The sequence below is a fragment of the Zonotrichia leucophrys genome, chromosome 8 (assembly GCF_028769735.1).
Source record: "Zonotrichia leucophrys gambelii isolate GWCS_2022_RI chromosome 8, RI_Zleu_2.0, whole genome shotgun sequence".
NCBI lineage: Eukaryota > Metazoa > Chordata > Aves > Passeriformes > Passerellidae > Zonotrichia > Zonotrichia leucophrys.
The window spans coordinates 25059239-25075568 of NC_088178.1; the positions used below are offsets into that span (position 1 = coordinate 25059239).

Below are 16330 nucleotides of genomic sequence, written 5' to 3' on the forward strand. Positions count from 1 at the left end.
CGGAGGGAGCCACGGCCCCGGCTCTGGCCGAGCTGAGCCCGCACAGAGCCCCGGCACCGGCAGCCCTGGATAGGGATCGGTCAGACAAAGGAGTGGGGTATTCAAATGGCACCGTTCGTGTTCGAGGTATTGTTACAGCTTCCTCCATTCCAACAGCGAGCCTGCCTTGCAAAGTGGGAGTTCCGTTTAATTATGTTGGATTGCAACCTGGAAGTTCCTTTTAATTATGTTAGTAAGGAAAAGTTTAAGCCCGTTTTAGCAATGCCTTTCATTGGATGTAAGTCACTGAGGAAAATCTACAGAATGCCAAAGACACCATGAGCCTTAAAAAAAAGTGATGCAAGTAATCTTCTTCAAATAACCCATTCCAAGTTCATAGACCTCAGTTAAAAGCTACCAGCAATTACAAATACTTCTACAAAGAAATAATTTGAAATACTTAAAATGCTTTGAAATTAATTCTTTATTATTAAAAGAGTGCTTTCATACATCAAACAAATAAGCAAAGCCTTTTAAAAAAATACTTTTCATTATTTCCATTTTATCAATAATTAAAAAACAAATAAAAATAGACGGTATTTAAAATATTTATACATATTAAAAGCAATAAAATCTCTTTTGCTTTATTCCTCCCTGAGTGCATACATGACATCGTCCTGGCTGAGGTTCAGTCGCACCCGCATGTGCAGATATTTACTGCTGGCCTCCACCAGCAAGAGCCTGCAGGCACCAAGCCTTGAACAAATTGCCATGATTTCTGACACCGTGGGGCTCTGCAGGCCTTCCACCCTGCACAAAGCCACGTAGTGGTGGTAGATCTGTTGAGAAAGAGAAAAAGGACACAGGTTATGTTTACTGCCTGCTGCAGCTGAGTGACAAGGTGACACAGTGAGAAGCTGCCTTCCCCCCACATCCATGGATGGAGATAAAACAGCTCCAGCCTGTTTAGATGCTGGAATTCTCTATAAAAATGTTTAGAACTACATCTGTGTATAAGTATTAACATTTAGCTTCCACACTACTCATGACTACTCCAGAGTCTTCACAGCTCTGCTGGCACCCAGTATTTTATGGGTCTACTAAAAAAAACAAAGCTACCAGTGACATATCTGCCTCTATGAAGGAAAAATAGTGATGTGCAACTTGGAATCGGCTTTCAGTTTTCCTCCTTGGACTGTTGCCTAGTAATTTCAGCTTCTCTTTGATTCTTCCTGTTATAAAGCATGTTAGGTACAAGTATGAGATGTTTTAACATGCAGGCCATAAAACCACCCAGTGATCCAGATCAGTGGTGTCACAGTAACAAAAGTGCCCCATACCTGTTGAACTGTCGCCTCCTCAACTCCTGCCCTGCGAAACTCTGCCAAAATTGCTTTCAAGAAGATTTGTTCATGCAATGAAGCATTCCTGAGTCAAAAAACAAAACAGATAAAAATCCATCTGTGAAGCTCAGAACCCATGAAACATCAGGAGGAAGTCTGGAAGGGAAATCCTTGGAGCTACATATTTAAACAAGGCTGGGCAGTTTATGCCACAAGCGGCCATTGTATCACAGCCTGCAACTCTGGCATCGTCATTTTTGTTTGTGAAAAACCAGTGCAGTGAAAGGGACACAAAAGCAAAGGAAATATTTTTACCTGATTGCATTGACATATGGTGAGGAGAACATTTCATCTATGGCTTCAGTGACGTGGGCCATCCTGACAATCTCTGGCGCTCTCTTCTGCCGGGCCAACTCGCAGATCTCCGTGGCCCTTCTGCAGATATCCAGGCACCGCCGCGCGTCCCCCGACAGCGCTGCCACCTGCAAGGCAATGTCACACATGTGGGACAACATTTCCTAACACTGGGGACAGAGTTCAGCAACAATCAGCAGACAAACCAACCCCAACACCCTGAGCTGCTCCCAGTGGGAGAGCAGTGCATCCCTACACTCCCAGATGCTGAAAAACAAAGCTTACTGACCAAAACCAACAGAAACTCTCCACATCTCCCACACCCTCATCTGGTTGTCATAAATTCAAGGCAGAACTTTTTTCTGTAACATAGAAGTCAGAGGTTAAAAAAAATTAAAGGTTTCAAAGTATCAGTTTAATTATCAGTGATGACCCTTATAATCCAGGCTCATGAAAAAGGAAAAAAAAGGGGTTGGCTATGACACCAAAAAACTCAGTTTTTCTACACTCATTAAAATACTGATTTTAAGAGTACACTAAAAATTTTAGGTCTCAAAGAAATATCCAGGATAGTCAATTTACTGTTACAAGTGCCTGAAAATTTTTAGGTGTCTGAAATTTCTATAGCTAAATACTTGTTAAAACCCCAACTGTGCTTTACAGTTTTAATAAAGCTATGAACATTCAACACAACATATAGTACTGGCCTAGTTTTCCCAGCAGATGCTGATAATGTACAAAAGCCCTAGAACCCAGCTGGGGCCAAAAATGAGAAACCCTGTAGAAAATCTAATTGCAAGGTACATTTCTATATTTCTGAAGAAAACTCATAGTAGAAAAACACTGCAATTATTCCTCTGCAAACCCTCACTATTATTCTTACAGAGAGGTGGTTCCTTCACAACAAAACACAGGCTTGTATTTACTTCTGACATATTTATGAGCACTCTTTTTTAATGCTATAATGATGCAGGTTGTTTTGACATAATTTTAATAGATTACTTTAATATAGAGCTGCTAATTTAAGACATTAGCAGTGCACATATCTCAGTTTGAGAAGCCACTGATCCCCAATGCATTACTTACATTTTGTACAACTGAGTATTAAGACTTGCAAACGAGAACAAGTATTATTTATTATGAGAGAGCACTGAATAACTTGAGAAATAAAATTTATAAGGCTATTTCCACTGCCACTGGCATGTTATCTTTTTCAGGATTCTCCAGTGACTCACATTATGCTAAACAGTGCAGACAGTTGACATCTTATCATCACGACTCTTGTCATGCCTTCAGCTCCTGGAATATCTGCTGCCTTCTCAGAGTAGGTGGAAAAAGCAAGGACACTGCTCTAGAAATGCCTTCTGAGAAAATACCCTGGATAATGCATGGCCTAACTGTGCCCCAACACAGGACACAAGCACAGAACCAGGACCAACAGCTGTGACAAAGTCTCCCTGCTGCCCCCACAGCTTGCAGCCAGTGCAGCATGAAGGACATTGATCTGCTCTGGGCTCACCTTTCTGGAAACCAGCTGAACTGCATCCTCTTCAAATGCCTTCACTCCCTTCAGTCTGGATGAAACAATTTGCTGTAACTGTTTGTAGGTGTAGGGCTGAAAGGACATTCTGGTGAGGCCCTGCAATAAATGACAACACAGTGAGAACTCTCAACTGCTGAAGCATGGCCTGTGTGGTTACTTTCACTTTTTCTGGTAGGGCAATTAGTTTTTCACATCCTTTCCTTCCCAGTGACACGCTTTAATCAATCACATTTGTGAAACAAATGTACAAATCCACAAAACTGTGGCTCAGTGAGGACCACTGGTTGGATCTCCCCACTGAAAGGCCTGAGGAGCAAGTGAAGCTGCTATCAGAATTCAGATTTCTCTTATAAAAACTTTTAAACAAATGAGAGCTCACCTATACAAAAATATCTGGATTACATCTGTCTACGTGTTATTTCTTAATACCATAACAGCAGCAGCTGTGGAAAAATAATAATGTCTTCTTTAGCTAATCTGAATATGTGTGTGTTGACTTCAAGTTAGCCATCAGCCAAGAATTAAAACCCTCTTCTGGCTCAAGCCAATAAGAGCAGCCCTCAGATGAGGACAATCCATGTCACAGATGGTGCTCTGCCTTTCATCCTACAGGAGACCTGAGTTTTGAATTTCTTATGCAAAACTTCTCTTGTGACTGTATGGACTCAGCTGATCTGCAGTGGGTTTAGTGGGTGGGGGAAAGCAATTCACACCCTGTGGAGCTGCTTTTGAGTCATGGAAGGATAGAGGCACAGAGCACTGTTTTTGCAAATCACTTTTCAGAACCGTGGTGAGATGACCTAGGAAAACATTCAAAACAAGTGGAGAGTGCATCCAATTTTCTTTGTTGGATACTTTTATATAATCCACCAACTGATGATGGCAAACAGAGAAGTAGATGCCTGGAATGAAAGGGGAAAGAGGAAGGGAAACCAGAAGAGAATTCTCCTGAACTCCAGAGTAAGCAGCTTAACCATGAAGCACAGCATTTGATTATCCAGATCTTAGGCATCCACATATTTATTTCATTCTTACAAGAACATTATGTATCAGCATAATACCTGATTAGCAAACAGGCTCCTGAACTTAGATTTATATGTTCATTATCAGTCCTCAGGAGAGGGAATGATACAAACCATTGTTCAGCTTCTGATATAACCAGCCCTACTTTTCTCCTGCATTGCTTTTGATTGCATGCAGTATTTAATCTGTTCTCCTTTGATGGCACAGCAAGAGAACTGCTAGAACATACCAGCCTGCTTGCTACTCTGTTCATCATGATTCTCTCTGGCAGGTCCATGGTGTTGGCAATGGCCAGGATGATCAGCTTGGAGTGCTTTTGGGTTGGCCAGTCAAATAAATTGTACATCACGTTCTGCTTCCGGGTCCACAGCAGATCAAGCTGCAGGGACAAAAAGATAAAAATCAGACTGGAAAAAGGAATGGCCTCTTGTTTTCAATACCTGATGGGGGTTTGAGAACAGCTCTGTACAGAAGATTCCTCAAGTGATTCTGAACAAGCTGTCTCTGTTGCCTTTCCTTTATCCATCTACTAACAGGACTGCATTTGCTGAATTAGGGCTCTAGTCCATTTTGGAAAAGCACATCCTTGAACAGTAAATGTTCAACAGCTGGAGTTTTAAAACAGTACTGTGATACCCCTACATCTAACAAGATTCAAAGCCCCTCCAAGTGAGAACCTCAATTAGCTTGCAGCAAAAAGAAGAGTGCATATGATTATTACTGAACATAGCACATTCAAGGTTTTTCAAAACTGGGTGTGACTTATTTCTCTGTGAGTTTTCCTACTGGAAAAGCAGCAGCTTACAAACAAAATACAATTGAATCCCCTGGTATTTAGAATTGACAAACAACTTATTCCATGTCTTGGAATAACAAAATATAAAAGCAATATGAAATCCAGGGCAGAGAACAACATGGCAACAGGATACTCAGCCTTTTTAGGAATCTGAATTTAAATAGGTAAGAGGAACTACTTGCATCTCCTCTCCCTGAGTCTATTCCTGTTACATCACATGTGATACACTCAAAGCATGCATAATTTTCCATCCACCAAAAACTCACTTCTTACAATCCTTGGAGGAAAGTAAACAAAGGATTCTCTGTCTCACCTCATCCACTATCAGCACTGTGGTCTTCCTCTTTGGCCCAGGGGTACTGAACAGCTTTGCCAGCAGCACTGCAGCATGGGTTGCTGTCACCTTCTGACCTGTCAAGAACTGCACAAGGATTGAACAAATATTGCAGGTTAATCACACCAAACCCCTGAAATACAAACTTTCGCTCCTTAACAATCAACACCAAGCACCTGGATTGTTTTTTTCCAAGAGGGAGTAAAAAAACTGAGAAAGTAGCTCATAAAACACTCTGGTCTACCAAGAACTGCCCATAAATGAGAAGAGAAACAAAAAAATGCATAGCTAAAAAGAAAGGCCCACAGAATTCTCTGCAATCTGTCTTAGAATCATTAAGAAATCCTGAACCCACCCAGTCTAGAGGGCTCTAAACCCAGCATATCTCTAGGGTATCTCTGAATACACACACCTACTGAAAACCTAAGTCAGCTGAGAAGAATAGCCTGACTTGAGTAATCTTGGACTGCTATTAAAATTCTAATGAATCATCAGCAGGATCTATAATTAAATTTATTCAACTGTGAACTAAAAAAATATCTGCAATACCTTTTGCAACTATGTGGCAGAACAGATCAGCTGACTATATTACCTCTTCCCTTGCAAGTTCAAAATACCCAGAAATCAAAACATGGCATTTCAGAATTAGTGCAGATGCTGAATTGATTGTTCATCATAGTGCAAAGTCCAGCAATAAAGCCAAATGGAGACTGCATTTGAAAACTGTATTTCTTTTCTAAAATCTCTTATAAATCTAAGATTTGATAATTACTAAACAAGCCAGAGCACAAGATTAATGTATAACCTCTACTTGTTTCATGTTTCCATTCAGCCAGGACAGTCCAAATCAGTCCCAGCAAGGAGCTGAACCCCAGAGAACCCTGATTCTGCAGCTCTGGAGCTGAGGATTGAATGCACCACAGAGCTGAGCTGCTGTGGTGGAAATGGACTCTTACCCAGGTACTGAACCTTATCTCTTTCATCTGTCCAGGGCTTCCAGTCCCTGTTCCATCTCTAAACTTTCCTACAGCAGTGAGGTAACTGCAGAAGGGAAGCTCCAGAATTTGCTTCAGTCATGCACAGAAACATCAGCAAAGGGGATCAGGACCTGCAGCCATCAGGAGAGCAGCAGCAGCCCAGCTCTCACTAAGGGCTCTTTGACAGCAGCTGAGGCAGAAGGAATTGGAGAAGTCCCTGGTTTGTGTGACTTTGTACTCCCCTAAAGGAGATTTCACTGGGCTGCCTTAGAGTTCAGGACTAGCAGGGGGCAACAGATTGTACTTCCAAAGGCCTATTCTTTATTCATTTTCAGATTTGATGCTGAATGGGATAGGAACAAAGGATGGTAAAATACATTCCCAGTACCATGAAATAAGGTAATTGTCAGGAAGCCTCTCACTATGCTGAGGAAACACAGAGGCCTGGCCTCAGCAAATCCCTCAGCAAGACACTGTCTGAGCTGGTTTGAGGAAAGGATGCAAATATGCAAATTTAACTCCCAGCTATGAGGGCTGGGACACAGGACACTAATGCATGCCACTCCCTGCTCAGAAAGATGATGTCAAACTTAAATAAATGGAGCAGAAGTTTATATTAAAATGGAACAGATGCTTCAGGAAAGCATTTAGTTTCCAGGTCACTGGTTTAAAGTTAGCCTAGACTGAGAAAGCTTTTGAGTAGTTACTGTCTAATGCCTACTGGGTGATCTTAATCCAGTCCTCAGAAGATTAATTCCCACCCATACAACACAAGCACAGTCAGTAGTCCCAGATGGATACTGCAGACTGGTTTGTAATGGATATCAGAAATACTTTTTGTTGACAGAGATGGTCCCTCTTTAGCTGAATTACTCTTATGACTGACCAATTAACCATTAAGACCCTCTCAGTAATTATTCCACTGCTACACTGACTTTCAGAGCTGTCACCTTAGCAGCTGTTTAAGCAGACGAGCAGAAAAAGTTACACCATAGGAAAGTATAAAAAGCTGGTTTAGATTGTTTTTAGATGAGTAGATGCAATAAACCAGGCTATTTCTCAGCCACTACCCTTATGCAGCAGAAAGCAAAACAATTCAAGAAGATGGCTAAGGCCTTAAGTTAGAAAATAATTAACTTGCTCTAAGATAAAAGCACACAGTCCCTTGGAGGGACTGGCAAGTACTGATAAGTGCCTTGAACACTGTAACATACCAAGGATGTGATGGCAAAGTGTAAGATCTCTTCTTTCAAACCCAGAAGCCACTGAAAACACTTTCCTTACCTCTAATATCTGCACATAGGCTTGGTGAGGGTCTGTCAGCTTCATGCCATTGATCTCCACACACTGGAATGGGGGCAGCTCCTCATTTTCTGCAGCTTGCTGAAGACACCGAATTACTTCATGAACAGTGGCAGTTTTACCTGTTCCAGGCACTCCAGAAATGTACATGCACCTACAAAAGGGGAGCAGCCTGAGCAAAATGGTAACAACTCCTGGGATTTATGAGCTGGAATTCCTGACCCTGACACCAGTCTGAATATTGACTCTTCAGTTGCCTACATCTTTATTTATAATCTGAGCCACATAACACAATGTGTCTCAGATTGTAAATAACATAACACAATCCTCATTGGAGGATCATGAGGATTCTTATTATTACTGAAGTAATTAACAACCTAAAACATTTTATAAATGTAATTTACCTTATTTAAAAAAAAAAAAATAACTTTCCAGACTTCTAAAACTGACCAGTTATAATTTGATCTTTAATTTGAATCTGTAGAAGAAGCCCACATTTTTTCTACACATAACACCAGGAAAATTGGACGAGGAACTTTAAATGATGCTAACTTTTTAAATATAACTCATAAATATAAAGTAAAAAGATATAATCTGACTGCTGTTATGCCATAAACAAATGTGATCTTTGTCACAAGTCTTGCCAAACTCACCCTCCTGTGCCATCAATAAGTTTGCTTTCCACAAAGTTGTAGATATCTTGGAATTCTTCCTCACGACAAGGCAGAGATTCTGGGATAGCAGAAACATGCAGCCTTTGAATTAAAAAAGAAAAAGAAAATTAAAATTGCTGCTCTCTCTGAAGAACTGATGCAAACAAACAGGCAGATGCTCACCTTCCTCCTGTGTGGGGTTTTCCAAATTTCTCTTACATACTTTTAAGTCTGAGCATCAATGTCAAGTATCCCAAAAGAAACAGCCTGGTCTCTCTCTATGTGCTCTAAATTTATGCAGCAATAGAGATCATCTGTTTTAAGTCACTAACCATTTGTAAGTCAGTGCAAAGGTAGGGTAAAACACAGTGCAAAGGTAGGATAAAACAGGAGAGGCTGCAGAGAGCAAATAGAACTAAAACTCAATTTGAAAGACACTCAGTCCTGAATGCCTTTTTTTCCACTGTGAAGATCTACAGTAATACCAGCAAAGCTTTTTCACGCACCAAGAAGAGACAAATATTGCACCTTTGCAATCTACAGCTAATCAGAGAGGATCTTTCTTTTTCTAGTGTTGCACAGAATAAAGATACCTAATTCTGAAGAACTTACTATGGACTGGTTAAAATAACTTGAAATTGCTAAAGTAGTATTGTAAATACTACCTTTATTTGTACATCTAATATTGTACTGTAAATTATAAAATACTCTTCTTGGATCAGACCACCATGCATTTTTACCTATTTTTTTTCTAAATGGTAGAGATGACATTCCCCATTTCAGCACAGCCTGCTCTGCACACCTGATGCAAAATAAAGATGGTTTTCCTGAGCACAGGTTACCTTAATCTGGCTTCTTCCAGGACACTGGCTGGTTCCTGGGCTGCCTGGACGCGCCGGGGAATTTCTGGGGTTGCGTTCCGGGGGGTTCTGGGTGTTCCCTGCAAAGAGAATTGACACCCTCAAGCAGATTTTCTACAAACAGCAATTTCTGTTGGGAACAAACCATTGATGATTTAGCATTACTTATGCCAGAGCACAAGATGAACTGAGAAACAGGATTTACACAGGGAATTACCAAACAAGCCTTATGGTGTTTTCTGGCTAAGAGAAAAAGGAAACTGCAAAGGGGGTGGTGACAATTACACCTTTTAACTGTCTGAAGAATTTCTGAGTTGTTAGTTCTTTTCTGAAGTGCTGCATAACAGAATGATCTGGTTCTTAAGAAACAGCATCCAAGCCAGTAATTTCCCTGTTTAGGCTACAGTTTTCTGATCAATATTGTAACAATACTGACAACATGCAAATGGTTTATATATTTCCATAACCTACTCATATCAAAGATTAAATTAATCCAGATAATGCTTCACTAAAAACCAAGGGATTCAGATATTTTACTCTGACACACAGGCATCAAGCATTCAAATAACTGGCTCAGAAATAATAAAAATAGTTCTTTTGTGTGGAACCTTACAGTTTTCTTTGGTGTCTTTGCAGGAGTGTGAACTGCTGACTTCCTTGAAGATTTTGGGGTGCTGAATACTTTGCTAGATTTAGGTTTTTTTTCTGGTGTGCAGGGCACATTATCATCATCATCATCATCCTCCTCTTCCTCACTACTTGAAGAGTAGGAACTGTCAGAGTCAGATGAAAAATCTTCCTGGTCCAACATACTATGAGAAAAAGAAATTATTTAAGCTTTAAAAAAAATACATTCAATCTACACACAACAGAGCAACATTTGTACACTTTCAGCTTTTTCTGGAGTTCTTGTAATCAGCAAGCCAAAACATTTTCTACTTCAGCTGCTAATTTTCCATGGCTTTTTAGCAGACTGGTTTAAGGAAGTCAGTTTTCTGAAGAACACCATGAGTCAGCTTTATGTTTCTGAACACAAACCAGTTTTTACTCGAGATGCAATTAAGCTGTGCTTCTGGAACCATCTGCATTTCAACATTAAGGCAGACAAGCTCTCAAGGCTTCAAGCTCTCAAGAGCAATGTGAGCAGGAGATCTTGGCTGCAGGGTTTTTACCTGATCTGCTCTGCAATGAGAGCACTGGTTTTCTGTGCACACGTTCTGCGAGAACGAGGGGTCAGCACGGGCGTCTGGCTGCTCGCTTTCTGAAATCCAACTAAACTGCAAAGAAAGCAAACAAAGCTGGTTGTATTCCCTCTCTTTGCATCACACTTGCAAAGACACAGAGAAAGCCTTTCAAACTTCAGGCTCAATTGTTACCACTGTCCATCCAGCATGAATTCTTATTTGTTATTTACAGATTGGCTATGGCATGGATGCTGGCAGCACAATTTCCCCCCTCCTGCACTGTGTCTTCAATACATCTTTGCCAAGGAAAACAAAATATTTGCTGTATTTTGCACTGCCAAACTGAAGGGACAGGGGCTCAGAACAGCTGTAGTTTTATTTTGTTGAGACGTGGGGTTTTTTACCTATTTTTTTAAGAGAAAGATAAGAAAATATTATTTCCTTCGGGCATCTTTTTGATTTGCCCTTTGGCAAATCAAATTTATTTTTTCTCTTTGTGTTTTGATATTTCTTGGTTGTCTTCCTGGGTCCTTCTTCAACCCTGCCACTGAAACATTTTACTGCTACTACACAACTTCCTTACTGATTCAAAGTACAAAATGAGATGAATTCCAGATGCTTTTATTATTTGTTGACAGTTCTTGGAAGCTTTTTAAGATCTACAAATACTATTGAAATGCCACTACCTTATCAATGAAAGGTAAACATTATTATGCTGTATATATTTAGTGACAAAAAAAAAGTGGGAATTCCATTGTTGCATCCACATTTTTACTCTTGGAAAGAGGCAAAGGACTGGTTTCTGGCTTCTTGCAACATTTTGCACAAGAAAGTCTGTTCCCTTCTTCTCCTTCCCCACTTTATGCCATTTTTAAAGACTGTGTTAAGACATACTTGTATAGTTGTGCTTTTTGGGCTTTGATTTCTTTCCTATGTAAAAATTAGTATGGTAATATACATACAATTCTCATGAAGTATCCATACAAATGGAAGCATACACACAATTGTCATGAAGACTCTCCTGAGGCCAATCAAACCACTTTCTACAGTCCAGCATCCCTGTCACAAGTCAGGCACATCTGAGCCTTGATTATGGAGTGCAGGGAAATGGATTTTCATCCATGCTGGTGGGTACAATCACCATGAGAACAACCATCAACATGGCTTCAGTTTCCTTTCCTATCATCCCACCATTCCCATTTCCAACATCATCTCTCTGTTCTTGGAATCATGAACTGCTTTTCCATCTGGGAAGTCAAGTCCTCTTTGGATCTCCCTGACCATTCATTCACCTCCAGGTAACATTTCCTAGTGCTTCATCACAGTGCTTGTCACTGCTGGGCTCTCTCCCTTCTCTCCCTGTTCTCAACAGGCAAAACTGGCACATGCACAGACTTCACCTGCTTTTTTTCTCCAGAAGTGAGCTTCATATGAACAGCAATCCCATTAAAAAACCATGATAAAAATGCTGTCACTCACGGTAACAGAATGTTGTCTTCCTCATCAAGATTCCTGTCTTTTCCACTGAAATCTTTGACTTTAGTGTAGGGGGACAATCTTGTGGTGTCACTGCACCTCTGATGGTGCTCTGCAGTCTCAGATGTTGGCTTGGACTTAGCATTGCTGCAGGGGATCTTTGGTGGTGAGCCTAAAATTTCACCTGTGAATTTCACTTTTCTTTTAGGGGCTGATGGTTCTAGTGGTGCTATGGCATCACAGTCGTCATCCAAAAGACCCAAAACTTCACATCCCAACAGCTTGGCCTTGGATCTTGTGGGACCTAGAAATGAAAAGCAAAATGAACTTTTGTCAGGCTTCAATCTGGCTGGGTTGGTTAACTTTCAGAAGACATGGTACAGCTGACTGTTGTTTAAATGAAAGCAAATGAAAACTTCACTCCAGTAACACGGAACTGGATCACTAGAAGGCACTTCCTCTAAATAATTACTAAACAAAAGGAAGACAAACAGATTTTTTCAGTTTTCTAACTCACCTGCATCACTTACAACAACTTCAGTCAGGTTCCATGTTGAAAATACTGCATGTTTTACAGAATCAAACATGCTTATTCAACCAGCTCAATGTAAACATTTTAGTACACAATTAGCAGGAAGATTAAAGAAAGTGGGGCATTCTGAGCTCAAGTGAGGCTGACTGGTCACATTTCAGTCAACAAGCACTTTCATTTAGATTTATCAGATACAAATAGAGCATTTGCAGCAGCAGCAGAGTGCTTGAAACAACAGACAAGACAAACAAGTGATGTGCCTACAAGGCTTGGGCTGATGCCAAAGGCTGAACAAGGCAGTTAAAAATATTGATGTTGAATGTTACAATAGTTCAAATTAGCCAAAAGGGAGAAGCACAAAGCATATACAGAACTACTGAATGGACAGAATATTGCCATATACATACTGTTTAACTCCAGCTTCTTCCTTGCTGTTGGGGTTTTGATGTCATTATTAGCCACCCTTTGGGAATGCCTCTCCTTAGCAAGGGAGGACTTGGAAGTGGAATGTTTGGATTCTATTTCCATATCAGCGTCTTTTGGTTTTGTGGCACTCCGAGCAACACTCTCAGTCTCTTTTTTCACAGGTGTAAGGATGTCTGAAGGAGTAAATGCTTTTGAAGAGTTTGTGTTGACACCTCTTTTCTTGTTAGCTTCTTCCAGCTTAGAGAATGTGTCCGGGGACAAAACCTTAAAGCACTTCCCATCCCAAGACTGTCTGACATAGAAAGTTTGTTCCTTGTTTAATGTGATAACAGGCAGCTCCTCACCCAGATGTAGTGGCAATACCTGCAAAAACAGGAAATATCAAAACACACATACATTAATATTTACTGATAACTTAGAATTCAGCTATTTTCCATTCACAGATCTTATTATGCAACTCATGCAATCCTTAGTGTCTAATTTACACCACAGGGCTGTTGCTGTCTCCTTCTTCCCCCACTGTGCAGAAGGCTTGCAGTACATACCATGACAGTTTTGATAATGGTCTCTGCAGCTATATCGGTGTCATAGCAAAGAACTTGATCAAAAAACACCTCCTGGGCAGGAATCTCTCTTTTCAGCAGCCTCCGTTTGTTCTGAGGGATCTCCTCCAAGCGACAGAACCACTGCACCACTGCACGTTTGTGCTGGGCACCTGCAACAGGGAGAGGGCCAGGGAACACCAGGATTTTATTGTGAACAGTGCCAGACTGCAGCTGAAATGCCAGCCAGGGTAGAAATCCTCCCTGGACACAGGAGAGAAAGCATCTGGTAGGAGATTGCAAGTCCCATTCTCTAAGCTAAATTAAAATGTCAGAGTTGAGAATTTTAAGGGCTAAAGTAACACCTGCACAGGGTCTCAATCAGCTGCAGACCAGCAGTTCCCTCTCACAAAAAAAGAAGCTCCTTATTGGCACAGATGTGATCTCTCAAACCCTGACTAAAAGCAGTGACATAAAAGGAGAACTGAAAAATTTCAGGACGTTATTTGTAGTGCCATTGTACTTTCAGAAGCCTGAAACACTTTTTTCACTGGCTGACAAACCAGGGAATATTGCTGATGAAATAGCTTGTTTTTAAGGAAGTTTCATGGGTTTCATTCCATCATGAAAAGAATATTCAGCTGTACTACAAAAAAGTGCATTGATAAATAAATAAAATGAAATGTGTATTTATGTTTTTAAAAAGGTAAATTAGATTAAAACCCCTCAAAGTATTACTATTACAGCACAAAAAAGAACAAAAGCTGCTCAAAAGAATCAGATATAGCCAATGAGTAGCTCCCAATTCAGACTCAGACAATTTTTGTATCACCCACCTCCCATGATTTCTCTTTTCATATCTATCTCTGTATAAACAAGCAGTTCTACAAGGGACAGAAGTAACAAGTCCCATTTATTCAGCCTTGTACTTTAATGTTAAATTGCCTGATGTCAAATGAGATGCAAATTTCAGGGCTGCAGTGCTCTTGCTCCATTTGGATTCTCCAATCTCTAGATAAAGCATGAGCTCAGACTGCCTTCCTCAAGGACCACTGTTTTTAAATTAGACAATTACGTAAAAGTCTGTAAAAATGACAATGTGCTTAAATTTCCATTTATGTATCAAATTTAACTGAAATTAGCCATCAGTCACAAACATTTGGGGGAGCATGTGAATATAGAAGCAATGATTACCAAAACTTGATTTTCTTAATAAATTAGGCCAGTGACATACTGTTAATGCTAACTACATCCCTATCAAAAAAGGAACGTTAAAACATTTTAAAATTTCTCACATAGAAAGTAAGATTTTAGTTCTCTTACCATCTTCATATAAATGCATGAGCTGTGCCACATAAGGCTGATCTGCATTCATCCCTTCTACTAAAATAAAGTCACCAAGCTGTATACAGGTTTCTGTTTTGCTGCTTTCTGATGTAATAAGGATCCCCCTATTAAGTGACAGACACAAGATTAAGAGAATTTCACAGTCTTCATAATTCACATATCATTAAACCTGATGTCCTGTCAACTTTACAGTTAGTTATGCCACTTCTTACAACTTAATTAGAAGCTGATTGGAAGCTTTCATATGTTGTCCAATTAGTTAAAACTTATTCACAGATTTGGTTAAATGTTTTTTTATACACTATACAGTTTATCATTCAAGAGCTTAATACTTTTGTTAAATACAGTGTCACAACAAAATGCTCAAAACCTTACTCATATTGTCACAGTTAACTTAAACGATGTCAGAAAGGTAAAGAAACATCTATTAAGTTTCCTTAGCAAAAGAGAACTAAATACTTACTTGTACTGGGAAGTCCTCAGCTTTCTGTCTGAAGCCAAGGGTTTTCCATACCAGGAGTAGATAAGTTTGCTTTGCTGCCTGGTGTTCATGATTCCCAAGGAAAAGCTAAAACAAATGAACAAATACTTTATGATTATTATTTAAAACAAAAAAAAAAAGGAAACATGGAAGATACATAGATATCAATTGATACATAGATATCAATACATATCAATTTTTTCGGCGTGCATTAAGAGCGCTGGTTAACACAAAGAAACCCACCTTCCCCAAAGCACCAGACACCCATCCCGAGGGATGAGGAAAAAAGGAAGATATTTAGTAGTGCCTTGTAATTCAATTCCTTTTCCATTCTCGCTCTCCCCGGCCCTCACCGCCATGGCGGGGCCGGCTGCCCGCCCTGGGGACACCGAGACCGTCACCGCGTTTCACTTTCGCTCAATTCTGGTTTCGTTTTGGTTTTTAATTTCTTTTTTTTTTTTTTCCTCCTAAGTAAGAATTTTCGTCTGGAAAGTCGGGGGAAAGCAACTCACAGCCCCCAGTGCCGTTCACCGCCCCCCAGCGCGGGCGGCACATGGCGCCTGAGGGACGGGCGGGACACATTGTGGAGACCGAGGGGCTCCGGCGGCACCGCGGAGCCACTGACCTTCCTCCATCCCTTCACACAGCCCCTGTCCGGCCCGGTCCCCTCACACAGCCCCTGACCGGCCCGATCCCCTCACACAGCCCCTGACCGGCCCGGTCCCCTCACACAGCCCCTGACCGGCCCGGTCCCCTCACACAGCCCCTGACCGGCCCGGTCCCCTCACACAGCCCCTGACCGGCCCGATCCCCTCACACAGCCCCTGTCCGGCCCGGTCCCCTCACACAGCCCCTGACCGGCCCGATCCCCTCACACAACGAGCGAGGCTGGAACAGACCACAGCGCTCTGCTCGCTCCCATCTCCCCGCTCCAGCAGGGTCGTCCCAGAGGACACCGCACAGCATCGCGTCCGGACCGTTCTGGGATATCTCCAGCGAGGGCGAGTGCCCGGGCTCCCCGGGCAGCCTGTCCCCGTGCGCGGTCACCACCCGCACCGGGAGCGCTTTGTCCCCCGAGCCCGCTCCCGGCCCCAGCTCACCGTGTCCCCTCAGCGCCGCGATGGAACTTCGCGCCAAAGCGCGAGCGGAGCCCCGCCCCCGGCAGCGCGCACGCGCGG

At 41.5% G+C, this 16330-nt stretch overlaps 1 protein-coding gene across 3 annotated transcripts; it reads right to left on the reverse strand.

Moving 5' to 3' along the window:
• Window positions 1–445: 445 nt before the first annotated feature.
• ORC1 (origin recognition complex subunit 1) lies at window positions 446–16303 on the reverse strand. Of its 3 annotated transcripts, none has more exons than XM_064719723.1 (17): window positions 16253–16303; window positions 15135–15239; window positions 14648–14775; window positions 13328–13497; window positions 12764–13145; window positions 11828–12128; window positions 10337–10441; window positions 9778–9976; window positions 9147–9244; window positions 8305–8406; window positions 7634–7805; window positions 5352–5459; window positions 4472–4621; window positions 3196–3315; window positions 1638–1804; window positions 1320–1407; window positions 446–818 (listed from the first exon to the last, which is right to left on the reverse strand). In XM_064719723.1, the coding sequence occupies exons 2-17, from the start codon at window positions 15221–15223 to the stop codon at window positions 624–626; spliced, it is 2574 nt and encodes an 857-aa protein (XP_064575793.1). In that variant the 5' UTR covers window positions 15224–15239; window positions 16253–16303; the 3' UTR covers window positions 446–623. The 3 variants fall into 3 exon arrangements, with proteins under 3 accessions (XP_064575793.1, XP_064575792.1, XP_064575794.1); XM_064719722.1 differs by lacking the exon at window positions 16253–16303 and adding an exon at window positions 16052–16247 and having other exon boundaries at window positions 451–818; XM_064719724.1 differs by lacking the exon at window positions 16253–16303 and adding an exon at window positions 16130–16149 and having other exon boundaries at window positions 451–818.
• Window positions 16304–16330: the final 27 nt, after the last annotated feature.

Coding starts and splice junctions, on each gene's coding strand:
- ORC1 (XM_064719722.1), bottom strand. CDS start 16,074: ATGGGAGCGAGCAGAGCGCTGTG. Junction 13,498..14,647: donor CATGCATTTATATGAAGATG/GTAAGAGAACTA, acceptor TCCCTGTTGCAG/GTGCCCAGCACAAACGTGCA. Junction 5,460..7,633: donor CCTATGTGCAGATATTAGAG/GTAAGGAAAGTG, acceptor ATCCTTGTGCAG/TTCTTGACAGGTCAGAAGGT.